Here is a 13,795-nt window from a genome sequence, read left to right on the forward strand (position 1 = left end):
TTAAATATACTGATACGTGAAATGTATTGATCCAACAATTGCTCATAATTACAAAAGATGCTTTCATATTAGGAATTAAGAGATTTGCTCAACTCTAGTAATCAAAGCAAGTAGAAACAACACAAAATAGTACTAGCGATTACACCTTAAAAAATATCAAGAAGTCCAAATGTAATACTAATAGAGAATAAAGCCCTAAGGTGGCTTTATATACCTAAGGGTAAAATTATAAATTTGATAAAGTTTATTGAGCTATCGGTTAAACCGTTAATAATATTGGGCAAATCGAGACCTGAACCGATAACCCAATAATCAAATAACACTAAACCGTTATCTAACCATTGACCCAATAACAATAATCCAATAAGCTTTCTCGGTTCGGACTATCGATTTTACTCGATATATGCCGTGGCTCTAGATCCCTCGCCCCATGTTGCGTCGTATACAATTTCATAATGCCATACCCCTTTGATTTTTAACAGGGTTCAGCCAACCATAATTTACAGACAAATGAAGAAATGTTTTAAGAAAACTATTTCTGGTCTTGTAGCAACAATGAAGATAGAACAATTTCGAAGGATTCAAATTTTAATCAACACGGTCTTTAGCAGCAACTAGTTGCTTTACCCTTTCAAGAACACCAAAAAATATGGATCCTCCAATACCTATCCAAAGTATTCTTGGCCCCATTCCCTGCAATATACAATGGACTAGAATTAGCTTAATTTCTAATTAGCTTTTGTTTGGTTGATTATCACAGCTATGTTAAATTATTTATCAACGTTATTTATATAGATATCATTTCCCGTGAGAATTCCAGGATAATTCTGTTGCCACATAAAATTATTTCCGGTGAGAAGTCCAAGCTGAACCACATTTCAACATTAAAGTCCTAGTGCTTTTTACATGAAATTGTTGAGGAGATTAAAGGTTCAAAGGAACTGGTATTGTTTTGGAACTTCTTTCCCACCCCCGAGATGAAAGATGTCAGGTATCATGTCACTGCTCATAAAAAGAAGAGGGAATGACTGAAGATGATGCTTCTATCACATACAGCTAACACGGAGGCTATTCTGAAAATTTGTAGCTCAATCAGTATAAGAAAGTTTATGTCAATCCATCATCTGCACTCTTTTCTTTGCGGAAGGACAAGATGAAAATAAACATTATAGCCACTCTGTTCAAAATCAAACATACAGAAAACACAGGATGCAAAGTGCTGACCTTAAAAAGAGTGGAGGCTCCTTCTTCTTTTACGATACTGCTAACACAATGCAAAATGCCTTCATACTGCTTTGTTGAACCCTGCACGTAATATAAATAAACAAAAGCAGGTGTCGTGTTTTCAATAATGAATAAGAGAACTGTAGTTAGAGAGATGTGAAAGGTGCCAAACCTGAATCATCAATCTGGTTTTTATCACATCAAGGGGAGTAGTTATGGCTCCAGTTATTGCACCTGCATTTGATGTAATACTCAAATGTAACAGATGCCCGAATAGAAATTATTGCCATGATATTAATGGATAAAGGGTTTTACAATCAGAAGTAAATTGACGAAGGCTCCTTATATAGTCTTCGCCTCTTGGGTAATCCTCACCTCATGAGCTAATTGTTGCAGTATAATTAGGCTTAAAGCTTATTTTTTTAACATGGAAGAGTCAAACTCATCCCTATCTTGGTTTACCCAACGTTGGGCCCCCATGTTAATGCCCAGCTCCGGCCTACTGTAGTTGAGAATATGGGTTGTTGTCTCCTTATATGATCTTGCGCAATCCTTACACTGAGCTAGTGATCCAAACGGACGGAAGAATAGGGAACTCTATAAAGCATGGCACAGATAATCTTCAACTCATAGAGCACATAGATTGTCTCATACCAAAAAAAAAAGGAAATCATGCAGGTCAAGCATATTACTTTCAATAATGGCCAAAAGAGTAAGAGTTCGCTAGAAGGGAAAGTAAATATGTTTCTCTAGAATTCAAGTCTCAACTGACACAGTTTTTTTCCCTAATATATTTAAGCATCTCTCACATAGATTAATCCATAGAATTTTCCATAGACTACAAGGAAAAGGCTCTTGTGATCCTAATATGGCACATGTTCATGTTTGGACATATATGGACTATTTCACTCTTTTAAAAATTACAGTGAATATACATGGATTGGTTCTTGATAAAAATTTCTGCATATCACAGGGTAAAGCTCAATAACTAAGATGATATCAGCAAGATTGGAAGTAATATAAGACATGTTGGTACCTGCAAAGGCACCAATCATTGCATTCTCAGGATCTTTAAGGTCCCTTTTTGCCTGCATAAAAACAAAATCATGTCTCTTCTTCGAAGAAAGAATATAAAAAATTACTTTATAGTTTTCTGGATAGAAAGAAGTGTTTATATATAATCCTTGGGCAAAACTTAATGAAATCTTGTAGTGAAAAGCAGAATTAAATTGAGCAGTTCGAGCTCAATGCGTATAGAAAAATATATAAATGGATGAAATCTTCATGCTCCACTGGTGCTTCAATTTTAGACAGTTAATGGAATCTATACACAAATAGCCGGCCAGATTCACTATTTAATTTTTCTAGCCGATTTATATAAATTATACACTGATTATATACGGTTATACAAATGTTATACATCTGTCGGCTATTTTTAGTTTAAGCCGCTGGGTAGGTGGCTATTTAGGTTAATTCTTCCCACTTTTGCACCATAGAAAGAAAGACCGGAAAGTTTCATTGTAATTGCCAGCTCCTAGTGGTCCTTGGGTTCAAAGATAGATGGTGAATTTTGTTACTACAGACCTTTGACAACATAGCTATGATTCGAATTTGCCATGCATGACAGAACCAGTAACTTTTATTTTGATTGAAATTGATGAAATGTAAGCATCAATAAGCAGCCAACTTACAGCTAACTTATATCCCATCCGCAGTTGCTCGTATAAACAAAACTGGATTGCATCAAACGGTAAGTCCCGCAGTAGAAAAGAGCCATAACCCTGCACTCAAGCAAGAACACAATGGAGCACTCAAAAGGTTGGACAAAGAAACCCATCATTCAACTAGTGAATTTCTCTATCAAATTTCACATATTTTTCCTTTTTCTTTTTCTAAATTTTGTCTGAAATGTCCAGATTGTAAATAAACAGGAGTGTTTTAAACGGATGTCAGTTTCTGACAAATTCACCAAAAAGACACCTACTTACAGCATAAAGGCCTCTAAACCCTTCCGTAGCAACAATAAGCCGGACTGCATCAGGGGCAGAAGCAAATTGGCCAGTCTGCATCCTTTGCTTAACCACCTGTAAGTTATTCATATCTTAAATCTCTGAAGCAACATCAAAACCTAGGATGTGCGAATTAAGTTTTCAATTACCTCAGTGGGTACACGGACAATAGAAGAAACAGCTCCGCCTATAGCACCTGCAGTCTAAATGAAGTGTAAATAAGCTTTTGTAATTTAAATGAAGTGTAAATAAGCTTTTGTAATTCAATATATTTGAAATATGGAACATTTTATTGCTGGCCGTTCTCCTAATTTATTCACTGAAACTGCATAGTTGATTGAAATACGGCAATGGACAGTTTAAACTTATCATCCCACAAATATCATCTAAATCCACTTACATGTGTTAATTGCAAAGCTACTTCCAGAAATAAGAATAATGAGTGTTAAGGAGTTCCATTCCATCTTCAGGATGGTATTTTAACCCAGGATTTAATAGTCTAGTAGTAGATAATAATTCGCAGTCCACAGATTTCCTGGGCCCTGATCACTGAGAATTTAAAATAAAGTAGGACTAAATAAGAAGAAGATTGGCCTAACAGTTTATCAGTCAAAATACTTACCAAATGAGCTAAGGCACTAAGATTTTCAGGGAAGCTCTCCAACAATTTTCGCTTGGTAGGTTCATATACACCAACAAATATTGCCGATGCTCTGAAACAGAAGAATATTTTAGTGACCAATCTACTTTGGTGAACAAAAGTAATGTATTCCAAAGAAAGCAGTTCCAGATTTCCAAGAGAGTACAACATTTGAAAGCTGTAAGTTGGTTTTAGAAACCCATGATATATAGAAGATTAATTACACAAACAAAGATCTAGTTACCATTCTATTGAAAGATACAAGTGCAGCACAGTAATTTTTCAGGTTCTTCTTCCACATAAATATTAAAAGGTTTTCTATAACCTAATAGGTAAATTTTTATCATCATTAACCGGATGGTCAACATACAGCTTACTTTATTTGTTGCAGCTATATCACTGAAAATAAATCAAACAATTAGAATAACATGAGTCCTTTCACATTTTCTTCCGCTAAATTGTAGATAACAATCATTTCACGGGGGGGGGGGGGGGGTGGCAATAGAGGTTCTGGAGAAGACAACTAGTTTGGCTTCAGCAGGCAGCTCGCACTAAACTCCATCAGTTTCCAGCCCTTCTATAGCTTTCTGTCAAGTGCACATCCAAATTACTTGTCATTATCCAAAATGTCAAGCAATTGCAGACTATTTAGTGATGCTGAAGCTGAATGCATAACCTGTCAGCAAACAAATTTCAGCTTCACAGTTCAAGGCCTTGTTCAGTTCAATTAAGTCTTAGGACAGGATAAGATTTCGAACACATAATATGTAGAGAAAGGACCTCAGTGTAATTTTATAATGCAAAATGTGCACTGAAGATAAAGTTCATCCATGTATTCAGATTCATAAAGTGAAGTATTCAAAATCCACTACTTACGGTAAGACACCAGCAAGATTTCCAGCCAATCCTGAATAAAGACCTTTCAAAATGATTTGTCCCCCACCACGAACTGCCTAACATTAAACCATGAACAGCTGGTCAAATCAACTATACTATAAGAGCTGATGAGCTACATTAATCTGAAGGCCAGCAGATCCTCGTATAAATAAAAACAAGTTTGAAGAAATTTACACTCCAGTATGACAGTTTGATGGATGAGAAATAAAAGGGTGCAAAGCTGTTAAAATTTTTGTTAAGAGCTAACCTTATCAAAAACTAGTCAGAATATCAAGTGAAAAACATCCAGATAAACAGTCAGTATGTGCTACTGGAGAAAGTAGTAGGAAGGAAGAAGAGCAACTATAGGTGATATTCATGAAATGTTACACAGTCTAAACCTGCTTGTAGTCGAGTTTTAATTGTATCAATTGGATACAGAACAGCTTCTACAACAACACCAGCAGCAGCTCCAGTTATAGCTCCCTCTGCAAAAACATTTACAATAAAAGAGAGTACATGCACATTTTTTTGAATTTATCATTTGATGTACACAATCTCAAAATCAACACATCAGAAGGCTTCGGAAACACAAAGCTGTATAACTATCAACTGCACTGCTTAGAAGGTATAGAGTCAACCAGGTTCATGATCTACAATCCAAAAGTGCACAATTATTACTGAGACAAAGAAACCAAAAATATTTACAAGCTATTGCTGATTAGTAAGTTTGTACTATATTTCTAACATTATAAGAAAAAGCATTTTCAGTATGTATTTTGAGCAATTGTTCAAGCCAGATATGGGGATCAGTTCTTGTAAACTTCAATAATTATTAATAGTTGCATCCCTTTGAGTTGGTAACCCGGTGTGACTATATAACATATTGATGACAATTTAGTAATGGGATTCAACACCATTAATTACAATGGCGCTAGAAGACACATTTTGTATTTCAGTACTGAACATACAAAATAGAGACGTAATGCTGTCCATAATTTACAAAGACACCAGACTAACAAAATCATATCAGAGAGAAGCTAAGTGCTAATTCTCAATAGGTGGACATAGTTTTAGGCTTTTAATATAATTGTAAAGGGAAGGAGAATGATGCAATTTCAATTGAAAGGAATATAGTAGTGATATAGAACACACATGAATGTCCAACAAAAGTATGTACCAGATGGTTAATTCCCAGCTTAGTGATGACAAATATGTGTTTGGTTCTACGTTCACCTATTTAAGTTACTTTGAGTTTCTTAATCCAATAGAATGTGGTAACTCTGCATGAGAGCACTAATGAAAGATTCTTACTACCGTTCTTTTGTTATTTTTCGTTTCAGATTTCAGAAAATTCTTTATAGTTTATTCAGGTGATGCCTTTTTACTCATAAAGTAACTAGAGTCAATCTTTAGACATAGAAATCATATACAAGGAGGATTTTAGTTCTGGCAAGCAGTAGGTCAAATTAGCAAGAGCTTTAAGAAGTGCTATTTCGAGCCAAGTCGGAAAAATGGTGCAACGGCATTAGATGAGAAGCATAAAATATCACCAGCTTCCTTAAGTAGGAAATAAGATGACAGAGAAGACATAAAAGATATCGGATATATAGTCTTCCAACTTTAGAGATGAATTTAGTCTTCTTAAATAGGATCCTTTTTCATCCTTTATTTTCTTAGTCCTTTCAAAGAATTTTCTAGTTTATTCAGGTGATGCCTTTTTACTCATAAAGTAACTAGAGTCAATCTTTAGACGTAGAAATCTTATACATGGAGGATATTAGTTCTGGCAAGCAGTAGCACAAATTAGCAAGAGCTTTAAGAAGTGCTATTTCCAGCCGAATCGGAAAAATGGTGCAACAGCATTAGATGAGAAGCATAAAATATCACCATTTTCCCTAAGGAGGAAATAAGATGACAAAGAAGACATAAATGATGCCGGATATATAGTCTTCCTACTTTTGAGATGAATTTAGTCTTCTTAAATAGGATCCTTTTTCATCCTTTATTTTTCTTAGTCCTTTCAAAATACTCTCCAACATATTCCGGTCAATTAATAAAGGACACAAATTAGCTTCCCAAGCACAATGTGATCTGCACGTGTTTGCATGATGCATTTGCACATGTCAGTGAAATAGTGCAGATACTGCAGACATTGCAAGTATCACAAATTCTGTATCACTTGAAAATTCATAATTTTGTATCTATTCTTGCTATCATTGTGGTTATCTTACAAGAAAGTGAAAACTGAATGCAAATGCAAGCAGAATAAAGATGATGTTAATTTGCTCTAGGGATAGGAAAAAGTTTTACCCTTGAGTCTGATATTTTCATATTAAAAGGTTCAGTCACTCTTTTATAAAGTTAAAAGGCTTGAGCTCACCAGTAAAACTCCAGAAATTATAGTGGTAACATCTTGCACAGGCTATCAATCCAAGAATTTTTGTGGTAACATCTTGCACAGGCTATCAATCCAAAGAATTAAGATAACTTACCATATAGTATGCGTAAGAGATCAAGTGGTGTCTGTTGTTTGCTGATTGATGCAACGGGTTTCTTTGACATGTTGTGCAAGTTGACTGCTCTCGAATTCAGTCTATCTCCTGCAAGAAGTATTTTCTTATCATCAAAAGTGGCAAAAGGGAACATCAATTATCTGATTTATTTAAATTTTTGTACAGGTCTAAGGAATCATTTCAAAACCTGTGGAAGGTATAAGGAAAATTAAATATGCAAGCAATGTAGTCAAGTGAAAAAGGAAAGCACACATGCCAACCTAAAGGCACTTTCCAATGCTTTGAAATATATATTTTTTTGATAACCGAGAAATCCCCAATGGCCATGGTGCACGGTTCGTAACTCAGTGAATAATGGCCCGCCCCTCTACCCTTTTCTACTTAAATACCAGGCTTTTGTCTGTGACAGGGTTCAAACTCATTACGTGTGCGCTTTGAAATATGTCTTTTTGTTCGTTTCTTTGTTTTCTACCTTCCTAGCAACACAGACTATATATGTGAATTTCATAATACTATCAAAGTAGATGGCAGTGGCACAAGCATAGATAGAAGGATATCTTTTCATATTCGGTCATCAATGGAGTTCTTTTTCCTTCTTGTATGCACCAGTGTTGTTAAAAGCGAGCGATGCGAAGCGGACCTTTGGCGCTTCTCTGATCTGAAGCGTATCAGGTTACCTAAAGCGATCGTTTCTCCAAAAAAAGCGAGAAGCGTGAAAGCGAAAAAGCGACAGAAGCGAGTGCTTCTCTTTATAACTGGCTGCCAACGTTATTAAATTAAAAAGGCTCTCTTTTTCTAAAAGACCATCGAGCAGGCAGCAGCAGAGAACAACAGAGGCGACTAGGGTTCAAGTTTTCTGCACTTTTTAACTTCAAGATCATCAAGTTCAAGCCCAGGTATGTGATTTCTTCTTCTTCTTCCTCCTCCTCCTCCTCCTTGTTCTTCTTCTTTTTCTTTTTCTTTCACTATTTCAGTCTCAAAATAGCATCGAAATGCTGGCAAATTTTTTTCCCTTCAGGCCTTTTTCTCATTCTCTTCTTCTTCTTCTTTTTCTTTCACTGTTTCAGTGATAAATTGCAGCGAAATGCTGCCCATTTTTTCGTTTCAGTTATACTGCCATTTTTTCGGTATACTTACTGCCAGTTTTTTAATATTATTTATTCTTAGTTCTTATTATCTTTTGTATGTGTTATTCAGTTGTTCTTTTAGTGGCACAAAAAGAAGATAGGAAAGAGCCGGCTTGGGCTTATTTTGTAAGAGTTAGCGAGACCAACAAGATGGAAATTAGATGTCTTTTTTATGACAAGATTTCGAATGGGGGAATCTATCGTCAAAAATTTCATCTAATCGGTGGTGATCCAAACGTCGCATCTTGTCCTAAAGTTCCGCCGCCTGTGAAGGAAGAAATGAAAGCATACCTTAAAAAAAAGAGTCAAAGACTCAAATGCATCATGAACAAGAACAACTACATAATCTTGACGATGACGATGATGCGATAGAAGGTGACGATGGTTCGTCGCTTCCATTAAAATCACAAAAGCGAGGAAGGATACAAACAATGTCTTCAAGTTGTGGATCTACTGGTAAGACTAAAGGTCCTATGGATTGTTATTTCCTGCAAAAACCAGGAGATATGGAAGGGAAAAGTGGTAATCGTCAAATTGATGCCAAAGCGATTTTGAGGGATTGTGCAGTTGCAATGTTTGCGCGGCGGATGTATGATGCAGGTCTTCCTTTTAATTGTGTTAATTAAACTGACATTTTTTCTGCTTTTATTGAGGTCGTAGGCCAATATGGTCCAGGAATGAAGCCTCCAACTTATCATGAAGTTAGAGGTCTATATCTAAAAAAAGAGGTGGAAGAGACTAACGAAATCGTGGAGGAGCACAAAGTAGAATGGAACAAGTTTGGTTGTTCCATTATGATGGATAAGTGGATGGCAAGAAATGGAAAAATGATCATCAATATCTTGGTGAATTCTCCTAAGGGAAGCTTGTTTCTTGAGTCCGTTGATGCAAGCAACTCTTCTATTGATTCAATCAAAATGTACTTCGTGTTCAAGAGTACAATAGACTCTATTAGAGCAGAAAATGTTCTTCAAGTTGTCACGGACAACGCCAGTGAAAATGTTAAATCTGGTGATTTGATGTCTGTAGCGTACCCGCATATTTATTGGACTCCATGTGCAGCACATTACATTAATTTGATCTTCGGTAACATTTTCAAGGAATGACCCTTCAGTTCAGCCTTTAATCAGGCAATTAGAGTGCATTCCTATATTGTTCAGAGGCCTTTATTATTGAATATGATGAAGAAATTCACTAAACAAAGAAGCTTGGTTAAACCTCCAAAGACAAGATTTGCTTCCGCTTTCTTGACTTTGCATAAGATGTATGAGCAAAAAAGCAATTTGAAGAAATTGTTTATTTCAGATGAATACACTAACAAAACCTATGGAAGGGAAGCTCGAGGGAGAGAATCTGCATATATTATGCTTTACACTTCATTCTAGAATAATGTGGTTCATGCATTGAAAATTGGTGATCCTTTAGTTAAAGTGTTTCATTTGGTGGGTGGAGAGCAAAGACCAGCAATGGGCTACCTTTACGAAGCAATGGATAGGGCAAAGGAGGCTATTCGAGACTCTTTTAGTGATAAGAAAAATATAAAAGAGTCTTTGAGATCATAGATAAAAGGTGGACGAATCAAATTCATCGCCCTGTGCATGCAGCTGGACTTGTTTTGGACCCGGAACTATTTTATGACAATGAGGATAGGATTATAGGAGATGAAGAATTGTGGAATGGATACATTGAATTTACTGAGAAGTTGATGCCGGAAGAATCCGTGCAAGATAAAACAACAGAGCAATTTAGTACTTATAGGAATGTTGAGCAACATTTGGAAAAAACATGGCTATTAGACAAAGAAAGATGAAGTCACCAGGGTAGCAAGTGCTTATATGTTGCTTTAAAGTTAATAAGTTATTTCTTTATAAATATTATGTTTTGAATATTTGTTCTACTTCTACAGCTGAATGGTGGAAGCAATATTGTCATTCCACTCCAGAATTACAAAAGTATGCCATCAAGGTTCTAAGTCTAACGTGTAGCTCATCCGGGTGTGAAAGGAATTGGAGCGTGTTTGAACATTTAAGAATTAAGAAGAAAGATTTAGTATATTGATATAATTAAATTATATCTCAATTGTTCTAATCTTACTAATTACTTATTATTTGCAGATTCATACCAAAAAAATAGGAACAAACTAACCTTGAAGCGTCTCATCAATGATCTAGTCTTCATTAAGTACAATAGAACATTGAGGCGTTGTTAGAACGCTCGCAATATAATTGATCCAATTAGTTTGGACAACATCGATGATGCTAATGAATGGTTAACTGGAGTCCCGAAAGATTATGCAGATGAAGAAGTACTTAAGGAAACTTCTGATTTCACTTGGGGTAATGTTGCGGAGGCACGTGAAATTAGGGAGAGGATTTATGGTTTGAGGGGGAGTACCTCAACTTCAAGTTCACACAGGAAGGGAAAAGAAGCAGCAACTTTGTCCCTAATTGATGAAGAAGAAGAAGTTGAAGAAGATGACTAGCAATATAATAATGACAGTGGAACACAAGAATTTGACAATCTTGTAGAAGAATAGGATACTCATTTTGTGCTCTAATTGATACTACTCTTTAGTTTTTACATTGAAGTATTGAACATTTGCTTACGGTTACATGTGTTGTCTATACAGTATTTATTTTAATATTTTTTTAAAATTCCGCTTCACTTTAAAAAAGTGAGTGATTCGCTTAAAGCGAGAAGCGAAAATGGACTTATCGCTTTTACTCGCTTCACGCTCTTCACAACACTAGTATGCACCTAAGTATACCCCTATATTTCTCTCTTTTTAGCAAGAAAAATTTGGAATACAAATTTGCGCACGGTGATGATCTTACAATCAACTTTAGTAATTTTGCAAATACTTTGTGAGATATCCCCAGTGGTGCTGCCTCCATATTGTGAAGGCAGGTGAAAGTGCCTTAACTCTAAATAATTAATACATTACGACAAAAGGCACCAAAATGAAACAGAAAATGTTTGCTCACCCCGAACATTATTCAAAAAATGAGATTCACAACTTTCATAGGGTTAACATAAAATCCTCATCACGCTGAACTGAATTAGAACCATATCATCTAACATTTCGCGTAGGTAATGAAAATTTTCCTAAAGTATATGTTTAATCATTGCACATACTGTAAAACTGTCAATTTAACTCTAATTACAAACATGATTTACATGATGTTCGAATTGAGGTCCGAATTGAGCAACTCACACGTTACCCAAACCTGGTCAATTTTTTGGGCCAGAGGGAGTTTAAAATTCATTTTTCAACACTTGAAACAGAATGGATGGAGCACAAAAAAATAATGTGAGATGCTTTAACTAAGCAAACAGATATAAGGTTCGTCTTAATCCTAAAGATCTAAGGCTAAATTAAAAAATAGAGGAAATCACCCGGCAATTCCGTCTTCGGGTTGATAGCCATTCTGTATCCCTGAAGAATAAAAATCAGTTAAATGAGTCTGAAGTTTACTCTTATGAATTAATTATGAACACCTGTAGTGCTTGTAGTTGCAAGAACTTTGAGGGATTTATTAGAGAGGGGTTTATTAGAGAGTTTGAATCGTAAATGACCAAAAACTATGTTTCTTTTTCCGAATTCCCCTCTTTGTTACATCTCTCTATTTAAACACACTTACTACTTGCTACATTTTACATTTTAGAAGAATTAACCTAAATAGCCGTCTATCCGGCCGCTTGAACTAAAAATGGCCAATAAATATATAGTATATGTATAATTAATGTATAAAATTAAATTTAATTAGTATAAAATTCATGTATTCTACTATCTAATAAGAGTGAGTTAGCACACAGCTGGACGACCAGGTCTACTTGGGGTTGTAAGGATAATTTGGTCATTTTGGGTAAAATAAAATATTATGGTTGGCTAAAAAGGAATATTATTGTAGCTGCTATGTAAACTTTTGAGTAGCTTGACGAAATTGACCTTTGTTTGTGTCATAGTCTGTCATTGCACACTTCTCATAGTAGCTTTACTCTGTTCTTCCCCATGTGGACCCCACGCCCAATCCCCACCTAAACCGTCTCTCACCATTTGCATTTTCCAACCATTCATATTATTACAATTGTCACTATTTACTAATTGCATACACTTATATTGATCTGTTAGCTTTTGGTTCTGTAATTAGTATATACTGAATTACCATTATATGTAAATAATGTGACTAATTTTTTTTTGGAAAAGTTTATAAATTAGTTTTTTTAAATAAAAAAAATCATCAAGTTTTTTGTTAAATAACCACAAATGGCGTAAATATTTCAAATAGAAAAAGGAATTTATGTTCTACTTATCATATTAAATTTATAATTAACCTACTTGCTGATAAAAAATAATAAGAGAACATTTACTTCTAATTTTATCATATCATTATGCAATATTAAACTATCTCTTTCTGATAAAATTTACTGTTCCACAACTGCTTAGATTCAATAAAGACTTAATAACCTAAAAATACTTGGAAATATAATTATACTATTTTTTTTCCAGATAAGTTCAACACTAAACTATAATGAAGAAAACTATATTATACTCTATCAAATACATGTATAATGAGACTAAAAGTTTCATAAGGATCAACTTATTAATTCATTAATTTTAAATATTTAGTTTATAAATTTTATGTTAAGGTCAATTTGACTAACTTCTAAAGCAAACAGAAAATCAATCTTTTTAAATTAATTTTTTTACAAATTCCATCTAATAAAACAACATACAAAACTTAAAACTTTAGAAGCAACAAAAATATTTATTCGAAAGCTAGATTTTTATTCAATAATTGGCTAATAAAAATAAAATGAATTAAACATACTGTGAGCACGTGATTTTTGCCTCATACGAATTACTCCAAAATAATTCCCAAAATTAGGTCTTTTCTTTAATTATGTGTTATTTTTAGGAATTATTGTGTGATTTCCCTGATTGTTCGCATATATTTGTGTGCATGTTTAATTTTATTAATGCATTAAAAATACAAAAATATAGCATTTTCATTTAAGATTTGATTTTTACATTTTTTGGAATTAATTAATAATTAGATGTTTTACAAAAATGAAAATTCAAAAAATAATAACATATTTTTTGTAATTTTAGTCAAATTGTTGTGATTTTCTTTTAATTTGGCATTTAATTATTTGTGATAATTATTAGTTGGAGTTAATTAGTATTTTTAAGTTAATTTGGTGTTTTTATAATTTAATTTAGGATTTTGGTTTTAAGTTTTCAGAATTGGGCCAAATTTAAGTTGATTTAAGAAGCCCAAAACCAAAACCCAGCCAAAAACCAGCCCAGACCCGTCCCAACCCGGTCCGCCCTTACCAGAACCAAACAACGTCGTTTGGACACGCTTTGATCAGGGCCGTCAATTTTATTTGATCGAACGA

At 34.5% G+C, this 13,795-nt stretch overlaps 1 protein-coding gene across 1 annotated transcript; it reads right to left on the bottom strand.

The window, feature by feature from the left end:
* Positions 1-83: 83 nt before the first annotated feature.
* LOC104218731 (probable S-adenosylmethionine carrier 2, chloroplastic) lies at positions 84-11,978 on the bottom strand. Its single transcript, XM_009769294.2, has 12 exons — positions 11,789-11,978; positions 7,245-7,352; positions 5,151-5,237; positions 4,750-4,822; positions 3,856-3,946; positions 3,383-3,436; positions 3,213-3,308; positions 2,916-3,005; positions 2,261-2,312; positions 1,397-1,458; positions 1,225-1,305; positions 84-693 (listed from the first exon to the last, which is right to left on the bottom strand). The coding sequence occupies exons 1-12, from the start codon at positions 11,817-11,819 to the stop codon at positions 589-591; spliced, it is 930 nt and encodes a 309-aa protein (XP_009767596.1). The 5' UTR covers positions 11,820-11,978; the 3' UTR covers positions 84-588.
* Positions 11,979-13,795: the final 1,817 nt, after the last annotated feature.

The sequence above is a fragment of the Nicotiana sylvestris genome, chromosome 10, assembly GCF_000393655.2.
Source record: "Nicotiana sylvestris chromosome 10, ASM39365v2, whole genome shotgun sequence".
Taxonomy (NCBI): Eukaryota; Viridiplantae; Streptophyta; class Magnoliopsida; order Solanales; family Solanaceae; genus Nicotiana; species Nicotiana sylvestris.

What these genes read in the sequence shown, in the direction of transcription:
- LOC104218731 (XM_009769294.2), bottom strand. Translation starts at nt 11,819, where the DNA reads ATGGCTATCAACCCGAAGACGGAATTGCCGG. An exon ending in TAAAACTCGACTACAAGCAG is followed by an intron (nt 4,823 to 5,150) that starts GTTTAGACTGTG and finishes AATGTTAGGCAG; the next exon opens with TTCGTGGTGGGGGACAAATC. An exon ending in AATGATTGGTGCCTTTGCAG is followed by an intron (nt 1,459 to 2,260) that starts GTACCAACATGT and finishes CATCAAATGCAG; the next exon opens with GTGCAATAACTGGAGCCATA.